General features: G+C 40.0%; 2 protein-coding genes across 2 annotated transcripts in view; one reads left to right on the forward strand and one right to left on the reverse strand.

The window, feature by feature from the left end:
* Positions 1-52: 52 nt before the first annotated feature.
* Positions 53-6,509, forward strand: LOC107036045 (F-box only protein 39-like). The gene is made up of 6 exons (XM_015253765.1): positions 53-244; positions 2,296-2,528; positions 3,356-3,520; positions 3,580-3,806; positions 3,888-4,046; positions 6,193-6,509. Exons 1-6 carry the CDS (start codon positions 53-55, stop codon positions 6,507-6,509), a joined length of 1,293 nt encoding a protein of 430 aa, XP_015109251.1.
* A 2,267-nt stretch (positions 6,510-8,776) lies between these two features.
* LOC107036016 overlaps positions 8,777-16,469 on the reverse strand; it is a 42,988-nt gene continuing 35,295 nt past the window's right edge. The window contains exons 6-8 of the mRNA XM_015253725.2: positions 14,144-15,836; positions 12,131-13,164; positions 8,777-9,757 (exon numbers count right to left, since the gene is read on the reverse strand). Coding sequence (XP_015109211.2) covers positions 8,913-9,757; positions 12,131-13,164; positions 14,144-15,836 — 3,572 coding nt within the window. The 3' untranslated portion in view covers positions 8,777-8,912. The remainder of the gene's footprint in view (positions 9,758-12,130; positions 13,165-14,143; positions 15,837-16,469) is intronic.

Here is a 16,469-nt window from a genome sequence, read left to right on the forward strand (position 1 = left end):
AGATTGAATACATCAACCAAGGGGATGAGAAGGGGATGAGGAGTGACAGGAGATGTGGGATCAGCTGCCGGAGCTGATATTGATAAGAATTTTTCGTAATTTGACCTGCGAAGATCGATTTAATGTCAGTGGAGTGTGTCAGGTATGGAGGAGAGGTGTGGCAGCTCCAGCCCTCTGGAGATCAGTTACGATACTCATTGACAGGGATCTGACGAGTGGATTCCCCTTGGCAACTTTATTAGCTGTAATACGACTTATTTACCTATTTTTCATTTTTCAGAATATTACATTCGTGAAAATTTGAATTTTTACCTGGCAGTGTCTATTCACACGCTCCACGGTAACTTTGACCGTGGATATATGGGACGTTTTCCCGTGGATTCAAGGTAATTTCTACCCTGGATTTATGGGAGATCGTGGACCCTCAACTTTTACTTCTTAAATTAAATCTAGACAATAACCTAGACACATCGAATCAGTTGATAAGTGATATGGAGATCGTAGACTAGTAAACAGTTTTCTCGAATATGAATATCAGTATAGATTAACGCGAATAAAAACGCTCAGAATTGCGTTTTTCCACTTCCTAGGCCTTATACAAGATGAATTAAATTAATTTTTTTTGGCACTTTCGTTTTTCGCGATTATCTCGGAAACTATGAGAGATAGAGCCTTAAAACCAATTCTGGGTTCCCTATAGGCAGATGGACGGCTCAGAATTGCGTTTTTCCACTTCCTAGGCCTTATACAAGATGAATTAAATTAATTTTTTTTGGCACTTTCGTTTTTCGCGATTATCTCGGAAACTATGAGAGATAGAGCCTTAAAACCAATTCTGGGTTCCCTATAGGCAGATGGACGGCTCAGAATTGCGTTTTTCCACTTCCTAGGCCTTATACAAGATGAATTAAATTAATTTTTTTTGGCACTTTCGTTTTTCGCGATTATCTCGGAAACTATGAGAGATAGAGCCTTAAAACCAATTCTGGGTTCCCTATAGGCAGATGGACGGCTCAGAATTGCGTTTTTCCACTTCCTAGGCCTTATACAAGATGAATTAAATTAATTTTTTTTGGCACTTTCGTTTTTCGCGATTATCTCGGAAACTATGAGAGATAGAGCCTTGAAACCTATTCCATTCGATTCCTGAGGAAATTTGGGTTCCCTATAGGCAGATGGGCGGCTCAGAATTGCGTTTTTCCACTTCCTATGCCCTATACTAGATAAATTAAATTAATTTTTTTTGGCGATTTCGTTTTTCGCGATTATCTCGGAAAAATTCAGAAAAACGTTTGTATCATTTTTATGAATAATCTACGACTATTTTTGAAGCTCTCAATGGTTTGTACTTGGTCTCATTATCATGTACAGTAAATTGTTCCGTTTGTACTGCGATGGGAGTGGAAGTACGGAAGATGAGACGTTTGTACCCACATCAAAACTTCACGAACTACATATGGAATCCATTACGATGATTTTACGGTTGATAAAAATGGAATCAGGTGATTTGATTAGAATAATAATAATAATAATAATAATGAATGATTTTCGTTGGTACAAACGAGTACTAACGATTTAGAAGTTATCTGTATGTTTTCCTGACGTCCTTCATACATTTAAGATTTTAGAAGCGGGTAAAGTATTGAAGGGGTTGATAAATGAAATGGAAAAATATAGTACATACAAGTACTATCCATGCTGAATCCTTGCTCATGAAAATTTTTTCCGTACCTTCATTTCTGACGCTGCACGATTTTTTCCGCACCCCTTACGTCTAGGGATGCGGGGTACAAACGAAAATGAATGTGGTACGTTCAGGTACTCACTGAGTACAATCGATACTATAAGAAAAAAAATCGATTTATCATACTTCGACTCCAAGTTCACACAGCTCATAGAGTCATTAGCACGCCATTTCTCGACCCGCTCTTTCATTTGAGCCCAGAAAAACATTCACATGTAGAATGACATATTTTTGCTACGAACTCTGGTTTTAAACTCTGGTTTCAATTGAAAATTTCAATTTTTAATTTTTCTGTTCATAAAAATCCTAATTTTTAATTTTTTTAGTAATGAAAATTTCGTTTTTTAAAGTTTTTTATTCGTGGAAACTGTAGTTTTGAATTTCTCTATTCATAACAATCTTAACTTTTCAAGTTTATTGTAAGGATACAATTATTAATTTTTCTACTCATGAAAATTTGTATTTTTAAATTTTTTATTCATGGATGGATGGATATTTTACTTTGAAATTTTTCTATTGCTCAAAATCTCAATTTTTGGAGTTCATTATAGGGAAAGTATGGGGAGCACATGCGGAGTTTGGAGCTGGCATGGTCCAGACCCTACGTCCTATCGAAGGAAACTAGAAATTCTGCCAATGTGAGGGCACAGGAGGGGGTAGACTTCTTGACAGCTTTGAAAGTGAAAGAAGTTCAGTTGAAGGAATTTATTTTGACAAATTGGTATTTCGGGACGAACTGGAATTATCGAGGGAAGATTTTGTATGCTCTGAATCGTTTCATAGGGTAATACACTCAAATTTTATGGATGTTTACGGATGAGAAGATTAAACCTGGGGGGAATTGGTTTGTAAATTTCTACCTAAGAAATTGAGAAATTTATTTGACAAATGAGTATTTTGAGCCGTTTCAAATCGTTTTATAAACCAATATATGCAAATTTTTATAGATTTTTGCAGACGAGAAGATTAAACCAGTGCGAAATTCGTGTTAAGTTAACTTTTAAATTTTTCACTATATCACTAAATCTAGAGAAGATAGCAAACTTTTCATAAGACTTTTCTTCACAGAAAAAATCTGGAATTACGAAAACAGAGTCTTATATTTGTTGGGTCTTGAATTATTGAAAAAAAATTTCCTAAATAATATGAGAATGTCTATAGCCGCAAAAACTAAAGTAACCCAATTTAAAGCAAAATAATAATTGTTTAGGATTAAATGTTCACATTTTTGTCAATTTTTATAACTGAAAATATTAAATCAGTAAAAAATTGGCCATAACTCAACAGAATTCGCCATTCAAATTCCGGCTAAATATCTTTATTTTTAAATAATCCTAAAAAAATAATTCTGAAGACAACTCTGTCATCAATTGGTAAACTAGGGTAAGTTCAATTTTTGCCAACATTTTTTTTTGATAAATCGCCTCCACAAATTGTTAGGAAGCGATTTAACCAAAAAAAAACACATTTTCGAAAAAAAAAATGAACTTATTCTAGTTAACCAATTCCCCACAAAAATAATTCTCAAAAAAAATCCTGAAAACCATCACTCAAAGTCCGCGCAATCCCCTAAAAACCCCATCGCCCTCCTAAACCTCCCAAAAATTCTAGGAGTCAAAATAGTTTAGAAACCCTGAGCATTGTTAACTCAAATCTGGGTGTGACGGACGTATCAAAACTCCTGCGAGCAGTGACAGTGTCCTCCGGGGACGGTCTGAAGTCCCTAGACCTCAGAGGGGCCTTCAAAGACTGGCAAATTCCGCACAACAGTTCAAAGTAACCACTGAATAAGATTGTGAACGACTTACCATTGATCGAGACCCTTGATTCAATAGATACCTGCGGCATCTCGGTCGTCTCCACGCCCTCAACAATCTCCAACTCGATTACCCATCAATCTCAAACCAGTGCCTCCTTAATCTGGCAAATGGTGCTCCAAATTCCCTCAGGAATCTCCACATTTCAATCAGAAACACCGACCATCGACAGCACACAATCGATGATTCAGCCTGGCAGACCTTAGTCTCCGCTTGTCCCCAATTAACTGTCTCTTACAACATAGGTATTCAGTATCACTCGGTGTGTCCATTCATTCCATTGAAAGCCACTGAATTAATTCCCTAATCCCTTCCCATTCATCCAGTCAATATTTCACACTTCGAGGACATGTCTTATCTCCTCCAACCGAGTGTACCAATGGCCAGATTTCAGATGTACAGTGGACACGTGTGGGAGCAGAGTAGATCGAGAAACTTTAGAAGCACTGTTGGACTACTGGTCACGTATTACTCGAGTACTTTAGGTAAAGGGAGAGGGTTTAGATTTAAGTTTTAGGGGAGTGGGTGGGATGGTTCAAACTCTGGAAATGTCATTTTTATGGCTTTTTCATGGCTTGGGATTTTGAACTGTTGAGACGATTTTTTTAACAAATTGCTGGACAGTTAAGGTAGTACAAACATGACTTAAATTGTGAAGATTAATATCTGAAGTCGATTTTAAACGAAAGTTAATGTGAATTGAAGTACTCTGGTTGAGTTTGCTTAATTAAATTTGAGCAGATGTTCATCGAACTCGAGGGTTATTCACTCTAGATATGATTATTCTGCCCGAGTCTAAGGATTTTCCAGTTATTTCGACAGTAAACACAACCTGGGGGTCACGAAACGGGTAAACACAACACACACTGGGAGAGGGGAGAGGGCAATTGGGCATTGAACCCACGCATGCGCGAATTGGCGAATAATTTGTCTTTGTTTAACAAGTGTTCAACATTATTTTAAGGATTTAGATCACTCAATGCACTATTTATTGATTAATAACGGGTTGTTCACGAGTCAATAAGTTTTTTACGGGTTTATTCAGACGATAAACACGATTTTCGGGAGCTACACAGACGCCACTCGCCGGCCGGCCGGCGCCATATTGGATCGCGGTGAGGGGGGGGGGAATCTAGTTCTAAACAAAATGGCGGACAAGTGAATTCACCGAATGAATGTTGAAATTTGTGAAATTGACGGATAAATTGTAAAAATTGATCTCATAATACTTTTAGGTAAAGGGAGAGGGTTTGGATTTAAATATTTTCGTCTCTTCATTCGAAAAAAATATTCTCTAGTCACTTGATTCGTTTTTCGGTCACTTGAATGATCAACATGGTATTGTTGCGCATCGAACTCGATGATTTTTCACTGTCAACACCATTATTTTGGGAAACTAGATCACTCAATACACTATTTATTAATTAATAACGGGTTGTTCGCGAGTCAATTGGTTTTTTCGGGATTATTTAGACGATAAACACGATTTTCCGGAGCTACACCGAACGCCACTCACCGGCCGGCCGGCGCCATATTAGATCGCGGAGTGGGGGGAATCTAGTTCTAAACAAAATGTCGGACAAGTGAATTCGCCGAATGGATGATGTGTGTGAAAATCTTTTAAATTGACCGATAAATTGCAGAAATTGATCCCATGATTGATTTTTAGAATTAGTACGACGACATGAGTAACTCGGCGGAGGTGGCAGCACTGAAAATCGTGAAATTAATTCTCTTATTTGTTCCATTTCCGTTGGACATCGGGTTTTTGGGGGCAAAATTTGGGATGACTAGACACTCGTTCGACCGCAAATAGGACGACGACTCCGAAATTAATCAGTAAATTCGAATAATCAGTTAATCAGTTGATCAGTTAATTCGGAAAACAGCTCTAGTTGAACTTTCTGTGATGGTTTTCGCGGTCTCTCGCTCAGTAGCGCCCCTAGCGGGCTACAGTGTCACGCGTCGTCCTAATTTCCATCTAATCTCCAATTATTAAAACCCCGGTGGTGATCAGTGTGCGAGTGAGACAAATAGGTGTCGAGTGTTAGATAGAGACAGACGACACGAGTCAATTTTCGTGGTAATTCGAACTCCGTCACTCAGAAAACAAAGTTTTGATTTTTGGGAATATGTCACTGATTTCCTGGGACATGTCACCAATTGTTGGTGATCTTGGACACTAGAATGATTCTGACCTTGACGATTTGTGATTTTTATCACTGAAATTTGGTGATAGATTCCTAAAATCTGGAGATGCGTTCCTGAAAATCAAAATGTTTTTTTGGGCTGACTAAAAAATCTAAAAAATCTAAATCTTTCTTTGAGTTAAGTACCTGAATAATTTGTGGAGTAATCATAATTTCAGACAATTTATTGATTATTAATCATCTTTAAGTGAGTGAGTCGATGAAAAAGTCTGGTAATATTTTCTTCTAAATCCCTTCATTACTGAGATAATTGCATAATTAACACCAGTATTAAATCATCACAACTTAATTAACATGTCAATTAAAACTGAAAGTGGGTGATTGAATTCCGCCATCAGCAGACAGTCGCTGAAACCCTCGAGTTCGAATAATTAATTACACACAAAAGCCGTCTTTAAAGGTAAGATTTCTCCTATTTCAGTCGAAGTAATACTTCAACTCCGTAATAACCGTGAGGATCTGGATGATTTGCTTGTGTCAATGTTGCAACGATGCAAACTTCTGACCACACTGCGTTTCGATGGAATCATTAGGAGTCTGGATACACTCAGCGAAATACTCAAACTCCAGAGCGAAAGGATAACTCAATTCAAAACGATTCATGTCAGACCTAGACGTGTTAATATGCAGAATAGGGAAATTTTGAGTGATATTTGTTACAGATTCAATCGTGGGTTGAGAGATCAGGGGGTGAATTTCAAAGTTCAACACCCTGGCAATTCGATATTTTATTATTAACAGAATTATTCGATATCAATAATAAATCTCCAGCTCAAACCCCAATCGCTTAATTAATTCGAGAATTTTTATGTGACGTAAGCGCAGAATTCTGGTATTTATTCCTCTGAAAATCTTCCATTTAACATGAAAGGTCGTTCAATCAAAATTACATAACGAAGAGACGTAATGAATGCTGAAATAATCCATCAGTCCATTACCAGAAATGAAAATCACAATGTAACTTGATGTCCTCTGTTATTGATGGAATTATTCCTGGAATTTAGAGTGCTTTATCGAATTTTAGCGGTTCATGTGCAATTTACGTCCATAATTACACAGAACCAAATTTCAATATTGAGTTCAAGAGATAGTGAATTCAAAGCTTGTCAGATCAAAACGCGTTAGCATGCAGAGTAGAGAAATTTGTTACACATTCAGGGGTAGGTTGAGACATTATAGGGTGAATTTCAAAGACTGGCAACTGGATATTTTAGTTTTAACAAGATTATTCGATGTCAATAATAAATCTCCAGCGGAAACTCCAATCGCCTCATTAATAAGCGCAGAATTCTGGTATCTATTCCTCTAGAAGTGATGAATTTAACATGACATGTCGGTCAATCAAAATCACATAACGAAGAGACGTAATGAATGCTGAAATAATGCATCAGTCCATTACCAGAAATAAAAATCACAATTTAACTTGATGTCCTCTGTTATTAATGGAATTATTCCTGGAATTTAGAGTGCTCTATCGAATTTCAGCGGTTCATATGCCATTTATTCTCAGCTTGATTATAAAATTTCGAGTAGACTAGAAAAATTTCGAGTGATATTTCAGTAGCGAAGTGGTCAAACGGTTCAAGTTAATTTCGTCTTTAGTTGAGTTTTCCAGAAATATTTCCGAATTTAAGGGAGATTGAGAAATTTTCATAATAACTTTTTTTGTAGAGTGAATTGAGTGATACACTGAGAAAAAAATTATTTTTGCCAAATATTCATTTACTTGAATGAAGCATTTATTTTTTAAAAATCGTATTTTTCCTATTGAGTCATGCTCAGGAGAGCCTGAATAGGTTTTAAATATGACGATCATGTTGCTCTACAGGATGACTATGTTGCATTTGACCTTGGCTGAACTCCTCCAATAATTACTCATTTTTTCTAAATTTCTTACTTTCTAGAGGGAAGAATTTCGATTAATGTTTTAATGTTGATAATTATTGAGGGAGCGCACTCAAAGGGATAACTAACGAACTCATCTTCTGGAGCAATATAATTGTCATAATTGACACCTAACGAGGATTGCCTGGGGATGATTCGACTGGAGAAATACGGCATTTAAAAAATAAATACTTCTCTCAAGTAAATGGATATTTGGCAAAAATAATTGTTTTTCTTAGTGTACTAAAAAGGTTATGAGAAAAATTTTGCTATCTCCCTTAGATTTCGAGATATTTATTGAAGACCGGCCAATAACCGAAGTCAACTTAAATCGCGTGACCACTTCGCTACTGATTTGTTATAGATTCAATCGTGGAGTGAGAGATCAGGGGGTGAATTTCAAAGTTCACCATTCTAGCAACTCGATATTTTATTTTTAACTGAATTATTCGATATCAATAATAAATCTCCAGCTTCGAAACTCCAATCGCATCATTAATTAGACAATTTTTGTGTGACGTAAGCGCAGAATTTAGATATTTAGCCCTCTGGAAATCATCCATTTAGCACGAAAGGTCGTTCAATCAAAATTACGTAACGACGAGACGTAATGAACGCCAAAATAATGCATCCGTCCATTACCGGAAATACACATCCAAATTCAACTTGATGACCTCGTTTATTTATGCAATTATTCCTAGAATATAGACCGTGGTATCGAATCCTCAGACTGCAAATGCAATTTACTCCCAGAATGAAATTGCTGCATTGAATGCACAGTTGCTGCAAGACTCCACAATGCCTCAACCAATCAAATTAATTAGAAGCAGCGGAAATACAACCCAAAGAACTTAATTACGCGATGAATTTTCCCTCCCTCTGGATGACGTCTCCTGTCTCTTCCTCAAACCACCCCATGAGCCTTGATTACGTGACTAGTAAGACAAGTCCTCGAGACGAACCCTTTGCCATAAGGTCTGTCGTTGTGTGGTACCTCAGTCTCGTGAGCTCTCAGAGCACTTCTACCGAACAACTCCCCCTCAAGTATCACAAGGAAATTTTCAGTGATATTTGTAACAGATTTAATCGCGGATTGAGAGCTCAAGGAGTGAATTTCAAAGTCAAATATCCTGGCAGATCAATACTTTATTGCATCCTCAGCTCAATTAAATTGATTAGAAACAGTGGAAAATGCAAAGAACTTAATTACCCAATAAATTTTCCCTCCCTCTAGATGACGTCTCTCCTATCGCCCCCTCAAACCACCCCATGAACTTTGATTACGTGACTAGTAAGACGAGTCCTCGAGACGAATCCTTTCCCACATCTCTTGCAGGAATAAGGTCTGTCGTTGTTGTGGTACCTCAGGTGAATGATGAGAGACGTTTTCTGCGCAAATTCCCTGCTGCACTGGTTGCAGCTGTACGGTTTTTCCCCGGTGTGACTCCTCCTGTGGACGACTAAGCCCGACTTTGTGGCGAACCCCTTCTTACAAATATCACAGATTTCCTTCTTCTCGCCTGTGTGAATGGTCTCGTGAGCCCTCAGGGCGCTCCTGCTGGACAGCTTCATGCCGCAGGTCGCGCAGAGGACCTTCGAGGACTTCTTTTGGACAGCTCCACTGTTCTTCTTCTCTCCGTGATACTGCCTCTCGTGGACCAGCAGGTTCTTCCTGTGGATGTAAGCAGCTCCGCACTGCTCGCACCTGAAAGCCTTTATATTCTTGTGGACATTCTCGTGAGCCAGCAGCTCACACTTGAAGAGAAATGCCTTCTCGCAGAGATTGCACTTGAATCCGAAGTCCCGCATGTGTCGCTTCTTGTGGAACTCTAGGTTTGTCTTCTGGTGGCAGCTGTAGTCACACAAATCGCACTTGTACTTCTTCACGCCCGAGTGAATGATCTTGTGTCTTGCGATGTTCATTGGGCTTCTGAATGTCTTTCCGCACTCGTCACAGCTGAAGGCGTGCGTCACGCTGTGGGTGTTCTTCAGGTGCTCCACCAGCTTCATCACGTGGGAGAAACTTGCGCTGCAGTGGGAACACTTGTGACCCGTTCTTGGATTTTTCTTCGTCGAACGCTTTCTGGGGAATCTGAAATTTTCTGAGAGTTAAATCTGGGAAATTAGTGAGGGGGTTCAGAGATGTGGGAATAATTAGAGGGCTTCGAGACGGTCTTGAATTTTTTTAGGTTTACAAACGGGACTGTGAAGTATTTTTTATCATTCTTGAGGTCCTTCATTTAGTTTGAGAGCCATTGGTTAATTTCAGGGATTTGTTTATTGTGAATTCATTACATTATTGATGGTTATTTATTTTTATTAATGATTCGCAATTTTGTGATTTTTAGTTGTTCAGAATATCCGAGGGGCAGGCGATCATTTTTCTTCATTTTTTAATGCGTTGAATATGAAATTTAAGGCCCGGGTGGGTTATCTTTTGAACGTTATCTCGATTGTTTTTTCATCTTCGTAATGTAAAATATATCACAATGTCCATTGGATTTGACATCACGCAGGAGTCCCAAAAAATTAAGATTGTACAATCAAAAAATTTTTTAAAAAACTAAATTTTCAAAGAGCGTTTTTAATAAAGATTAAGAAATAAGTCCGATAGAGAGAAAATAGTGAACGGATAATTTATCATGGTAACTAACGATCTAGCAGCCATTGACTACTGTGACAAATGACGACCTAACAGTCATTAGATACATCAAATTATTAATTTGCAATTTCCTCCCTATTGGGTTTATTTTCCGATATTATACAAAAAGGCTCTTTGAAAATGTTCAGCTCTTTTTCAATGTTTTTTTGATTGTACAATCATAATTTTCGGAGACTCCAGAACTACGGAAAACTGAATAGCAATTGGAGATCATTTCAGATTATCAAAAAAAAAAAAAAAACCAAGATCACGTTCGAAAGATAATCTACCCGGGCCTTAACTTGATTGCATTTGATTAATTCTACGAATGGCAGACGACATTCATGGAATGATAAAATTAATTTTAGCTGCATTATATTGACATTAAATTTGATTGAGTTTAATCGAATGAAATTTGTCAATTGTAAAGTGAAATGATATTTTATTTTAAATTCAGTGAATCAATCAATTTTGGTCGTTATGAAGTCAATTAAATTTCATTAATATTGATGGAGTTTATTACCTCGATTTTGATAGGAAGAAAATGTGAAAAACGTTCGAAATTATTGCACCTGAAGCATAATCGGGAGGACTGAAAGGATGGAATGAGGAAGAAAAAATTGAACTATGCATTTAGAAAAATCCTCGAACTTTATTGTTGCTTCTCCTTCTTTACAAAATTTTTTGGACTGAAATCTTCCAAATAACAAACACACTCATTAACTATTGACAAAAATATTTCATTAACTTTAGTAGTTTAGAATATCCAAATAAGATGATTAAATTTTCACTTGATCAAATTTAAAAAAAATGGACTTTAGCACAAAATAAATGAAGTAAATTGACTCAGTTAATTAACTAACTTTATTTTCTAAAAATTAATATTTTCAATTGTTTAATTAATTTTGATCGTATTAAATCGGCACTCGGTATCGTCGGTAAGAGAAAATGTGTATATAAATATATGAGTGTCCTTTAAAACCTTGAAACCTGAAAATCAATCATCATCCTGAAAAATGAGTCAAAGGATCAATTAAATATCGAGTAAAGGGGAAATAAAAATACGACAGGTTTAGGAAAACACTTGAACATTATTGTTGCGTCTTCATCTTTACAAAACTGCTTTGGATGAGGCCTTCATTCAAACAAAAAACAAGCTTATGAATATTTTTTAATAGTTGAAAACAATCACGTGAATGGATCGAATTCTCACTCTATTAAATTTTATCTCTATTAAATTTTAGTCGCGATAAATTCACTTAAATTGAATAAATCCCAATGAAGTGAATTTTTTAAATTTTTATAGTAGAAAAAATATGATTCTTTGAAACATATCACTGGCACTCCCTCAAAATATTCTAAATATTGTCGAGCAGTCATAAACAAAGGGGAGAAACAATAAAGAGGATCGAACAGTTTTAAAGGCTCAGGAAATAAAAATACAGCAAATTTAGGAAAACTCTTGAACTTTATTAATGCTTCCTCCTCTTTACAAAATTGCTTTGGCTGGGGCCATTCTTCAAGTAACAAACACACTTATAAACTGTTTAGAATAATTTTCAATGTTCTTTAATAATTGAGAACATTCAAGTGAGGGAATCAAATTTCCACTTTATGAAATTATTTCAAAACTCATTGAATGCAGTACAAAATGCATTAAATACGAAAAACCCAGTGAATTTATGGATTGTTATAGAAAAAAAACTCAAGAACGTAATTATTCTTCACTTGAACACCCTCAAAATCCCCTCAATGTCAAACCCATGAAACCAGAACAAAACAACCAACTAATGCTCGACATTGAAGTCCTCAAAGTTCACCCCGTCATCCTTACGCTCCACCGGTGTCTTCGAAAGGTGGCTGATAGCACTGGGAGCGACCTCCTTAATAAAAGAATCAATATAAACTTTGGGCATGGGTGGAAGTTTGCCCCCGTGTTGTCTGCGATGTCCCGTCAACGCTGGCTTCTGCACAAACGTTTTGCCACAGATATCGCACTCGTACGGCCTCTTCCCCGTGTGCGTCAACAAGTGTTGCCTCAACGAGCTCCTCGACGAGAACCTGCGTTCGCAAATGGTGCACTGTTGTGGTTTCACCCCACTGTGCGACAAAATGTGCTTCCTGAGATTCCAGGCTCCCGCAAAGTTTTTTCCACACTCGTCGCAGGTGTACGTCTTTGGTGGCTGCTTGTGGCTCTCCATGTGCTTCTCAAAACCCTCTTGCGTCAGCAATATCTTCTTGCACTTCTTGCACGGATACTTCTGCTGGTTGTGGTACCGGGCCGCGTGGCTCGCCAACTTGGCCTTGTCCTTTGTCACGTAGCCACAGTGGTGACAGACGAAGTTCTCCTCCTTCTCCTCCCTCACCAGAACGTCGCGGTTTCTCAACTGCTTCAGGCCACTGTTCATCTCGGTGGGCAGACGATTCTGGTAAACCACCACCTCGCGGTTTCTCAGCTGCTTCAGACTCTTGTATTTATCGCTCATGTCCTCTTCGTCGACTAGTTCGGGGTGCTTCTTCTTCATGTGTCTTATCAGAAAATTCTTGTCCCGCACTGCGTGAGGACAGTTGTCGCAGAAGAAACAGTCGCCTCTGTGGGAGTCAGACAGGTGGGCCACTAGGTTCTCCTTGCGGAGGTACCTCTTCGGGCAGATGAGGCACTTGTGGCTGTGAACATTCTGGTGGACTCGAGCGAATTCGCGGGCTGCGGGGTCTGTCGATGCCCCGAAGTATACGTCGGCGCAGACTTTGCACGTGAGCTTCAGCTTGTAACCGTCCATCAGCAGGAGATTCTTCATGAGGGGCGGCTGGGGGGGCGTCTCCTGCAGGTCCTTCAGCTGCTTCACTTTGATGTAGGGCATCGGCGCGCTGCAATATAAGACATTTTTTCCGGTTTTTATTCTGCGATTGACGAGCTTTGAGGCAATTTTGGCATTTTCGATCGGAATTTTGTGAGTTTCGAGGGCTTTGAGGTGATATTCCGAATTTCATGAGAAGATTTAGTTGAGGGGAACTGTTAAGGAACGAATAACTACCTCACTCGGGTAAAAAATGTTTATTTAATTAATGAAAATGACATTACCTCGGTTTTCGTTACACAGTCTGTCATTTCGGCACCTTCCGCTGAACCGGAAGTGCTTCAGTGATGCACGTGAAGTCATTGAAGAGTGGAAATTAGTTATTTTACGCGGAAAAATGTCGGATTGACGATAAATCGAGAAATATCATCGACTCATTGTACCTTTGAATGTGCTTTCGAGTTGAAAACAATCAGAATATTTATTAAATCTTGCCCCTCTCTTTCAATTAAAAGAAGATATTAATTAAAATCTCAAGAAATTAGAAGCTGAAAAGTTGAATGAGAAATGAAGCATCAATTAACGTTTCGTTAAAATTTCATAATTGTTTTCTTCGCAATTGTGTCGAAGGGAAAACTTCGCAGATAATGCAACTTCCGAGAGCACAAGGAAACACTCAGCTCCCAGCATTTCCTTTTTTCCCCAATATCACGAGCAGAAGTTTTGCCAGATAATCTACTTCGTTATGAATTCTCGGAGAGAACAAAGACCCTTCGACGAAAAAAAAGTACTTCGTGAATTACACCTCCTCGAGCGTGAAAAATATTTATTTCGAACCTCTGAAACTTTACACAGTGTTTATCCGACATCATGAATTTTATTAAACCTTAAAAAAATATTAGCACTTACGATTACTGAAAAGGAAACATTATTACGTCTATAGAATAAGATTCTACAAACTGTCAGATATCTACAACTAGGAAATAGTCCTCTGAACATTTCCTTGAACTAACTCAACACTTTCCCCGAAACCCCCAGAATGAAAAAACTATTCGCTGATCTCGTCGATCTGCTCGACCTCCTCCTCCTCCTCCCCCTCGAGCTCCTCCTCCTCCTCGTCCTCTTGCCCGACATTGCTAGTCTCCTGAAGGTACTCAGCCGTGAACTCATTCACCAAATCCGCAATAGGCATGACAGGAAGGGGTGGATGAGGTCCGGGATGTGTCTTCCTGTGGCAGATTAGCCCCGGCTTCTGAGTGAACGCCTTCCCACAGATATCGCACACAAAAGGCCTCTTCCCGGTGTGAATGAGCACGTGCTGTCTCAGCTGAGACTGCCTGGCAAACGGTTTCGAGCAAATTGGACAGGCGTGAGGCTTGCTCCCAGTGTGCACAGCCATGTGCCTCTTGAACGAATCCTTTTTCGTGAAGGTCTTCCCACACTCCGCACAAACGATCTTCTCCCTCTTCTCGTGCTGCGTCACCATGTGCTGATCGAGGTTCTCCTGAGTCACCATCCTCCTCTTGCAGATTGAGCACTCGTACTTCGGCTTGTAATGCGCCCACTTCTGGTGAACATACAGAGACCCAGTGTTCTGACAGAGTTTCCCACAAACGTCGCAATTAATCGGCTTCTCCTTGTGATGAAACCTCACATGGTTCGTCAGATCCCCCTTGACCTTGAACTTCTTGGGGCAGAACTTGCACTGGTGCTCGTACTTGTCCGTGTGCTTTCTGATGAAGTGGGACTGGAGGGAGTGCTTGGACCTGCAGACGAAACCGCAGACAGCGCAGGGAAACACCAGAGTCCCCTGGCCCTTCCTCGGCCAGGTCTCGTGCTTCCTCTCGAGGTGCGCTGCAAACAGACTCTTCTTCAGGGTTCTGTAGTCGCACACCGCGCAGATGAAGGCCCCGTCCTCCTGGATGCAGACCTTCTTCTTGTGGGTCCAGGCCACGTGCTTCCTGAAGGCTATCGCCGAGCCAAAGGTCTCCCCGCAGACCTTGCACTTGAGCGTTACTGAGGCTGTTGGCAACGCCTGCCTGTACCTAGTTTTTTTCTGCTTCGTCGAGGCCTGAGGGGAGACCTCCGACTTCTGGGAAACGGCCTCGACGTCGTCCACCTGCTCCTCGTCCTCGTCCTCGGCGTCGACTCCCACGAATTCAATCGCCTCTAGCTCGCGTTTCTTCTCGTAATTCGGCACCTCCTGGGGCTGCTCCTCGTCGTCCTCGAGTCTGTCGGGCTCCTCGTGGTCCGAGGGCTCCTGGTGAGCGTCTTCGTCGGCCGTCTGGTCATCCTCGAGCTCCGGGAGAATTGACTCCGATGATTTTGAGGCCTGCACGTCCTCTGCTAGCTTCTCCAGCGTGATAACACTACCCTCGATCTTCACCTGGTACAAATCCCCCTCGTCGGATTTTCCAGTGTCTGTTATTCCGTTCAGGAGAATGGGTTTCACGTCCTGGGAGGAGTCCTCGGGGTCCTGGTCCTCGGGGGACGACAGCTGGTAGTCGTAGAAGCTCTCGTCGTTCTCCAGGGCTTCTTCGTCGGATTCTAGAGCCTCTAGCTTCAGTTTTGTTGTGCTGGGGGGCTCCTCGGGGTCGTCCAGGCTTGGGATATCGTCGGGGTCCAGGGGCTCCTCGTTCTCGGGGACGAAGGCGTAGTAGGGCTTTCCGTCGAACTCCAGTATCTGCCATTTTCGCATTACCACTGAGGCGCGATCGAAGATGAAGAGGCCGTGATTGTCGTCGTGGTCTCGGGGTTTATCTGGTGATCTGGAAAACAGGAAAGGTTCCATTAGTTTATTTATTCATTTTAGGGTGGGCAGGGGGAAATTCCTGTGCAACTGGGGGTAAATAGTCGATTGGAGGATTAGGGAAGGATTTTTTAAAGTTTATTTACAGGGAAAAAAAACTAGTTTCATTGAAAAGTCGTTTATTCTTGGAAAATTATTATTTTAATATTATCACATAATTTGATTGATTGATATTGATTCATCGTACTGATGATATGGTCAATCTGAGTGTGAGGGAGGGGAGGTAGATGCCCTGTTCTCCTCAAGTGACTCGTCTCCCTCAATTCTAAATTCGTTGATTCTAAGAGTTAAAGTTATGCAAAATTATAATCTCAAGATTATCACGAGGAAATTCCCTTCATCAATTCTTTTTCATCCCCTTGACGATGTGATCAATCTGAATGTGAGGGAGAGGAGGTAGATCCCCCTGGTGCTTCTTCCTGTGTCCAATGAGTCCAGATTTCTGTGCGAAACTTCTCCCACAGACGTCGCAGGCGTAAAGTTTCTCGCCAGTGTGCAGAAGAAGGTGTTGATTGAGGCCAGAGTGCCTGCCGAAGGTCTTGTTGCAGACTTTGCAGGCGTAGGGT

This window comes from Diachasma alloeum, unplaced genomic scaffold (assembly GCF_001412515.2).
Source record: "Diachasma alloeum isolate Michigan unplaced genomic scaffold, Dall2.0 Dall_scaffold_00203, whole genome shotgun sequence".
Taxonomy (NCBI): Eukaryota; Metazoa; Arthropoda; class Insecta; order Hymenoptera; family Braconidae; genus Diachasma; species Diachasma alloeum.

Bases quoted from the DNA above. Each gene is read 5' to 3' on its own strand.
- LOC107036045 (XM_015253765.1), top strand. From the start codon at position 53: ATGTGGGATCAGCTGCCGGAGCTGATATTGATAAGAATTTTTCGTAAT. The intron at 3,521-3,579 runs GTAACCACTGAA...TTGATTCAATAG, and splicing joins ATTCCGCACAACAGTTCAAA to ATACCTGCGGCATCTCGGTC. The intron at 3,807-3,887 runs GTATTCAGTATC...CCATTCATCCAG, and splicing joins AACTGTCTCTTACAACATAG to TCAATATTTCACACTTCGAG.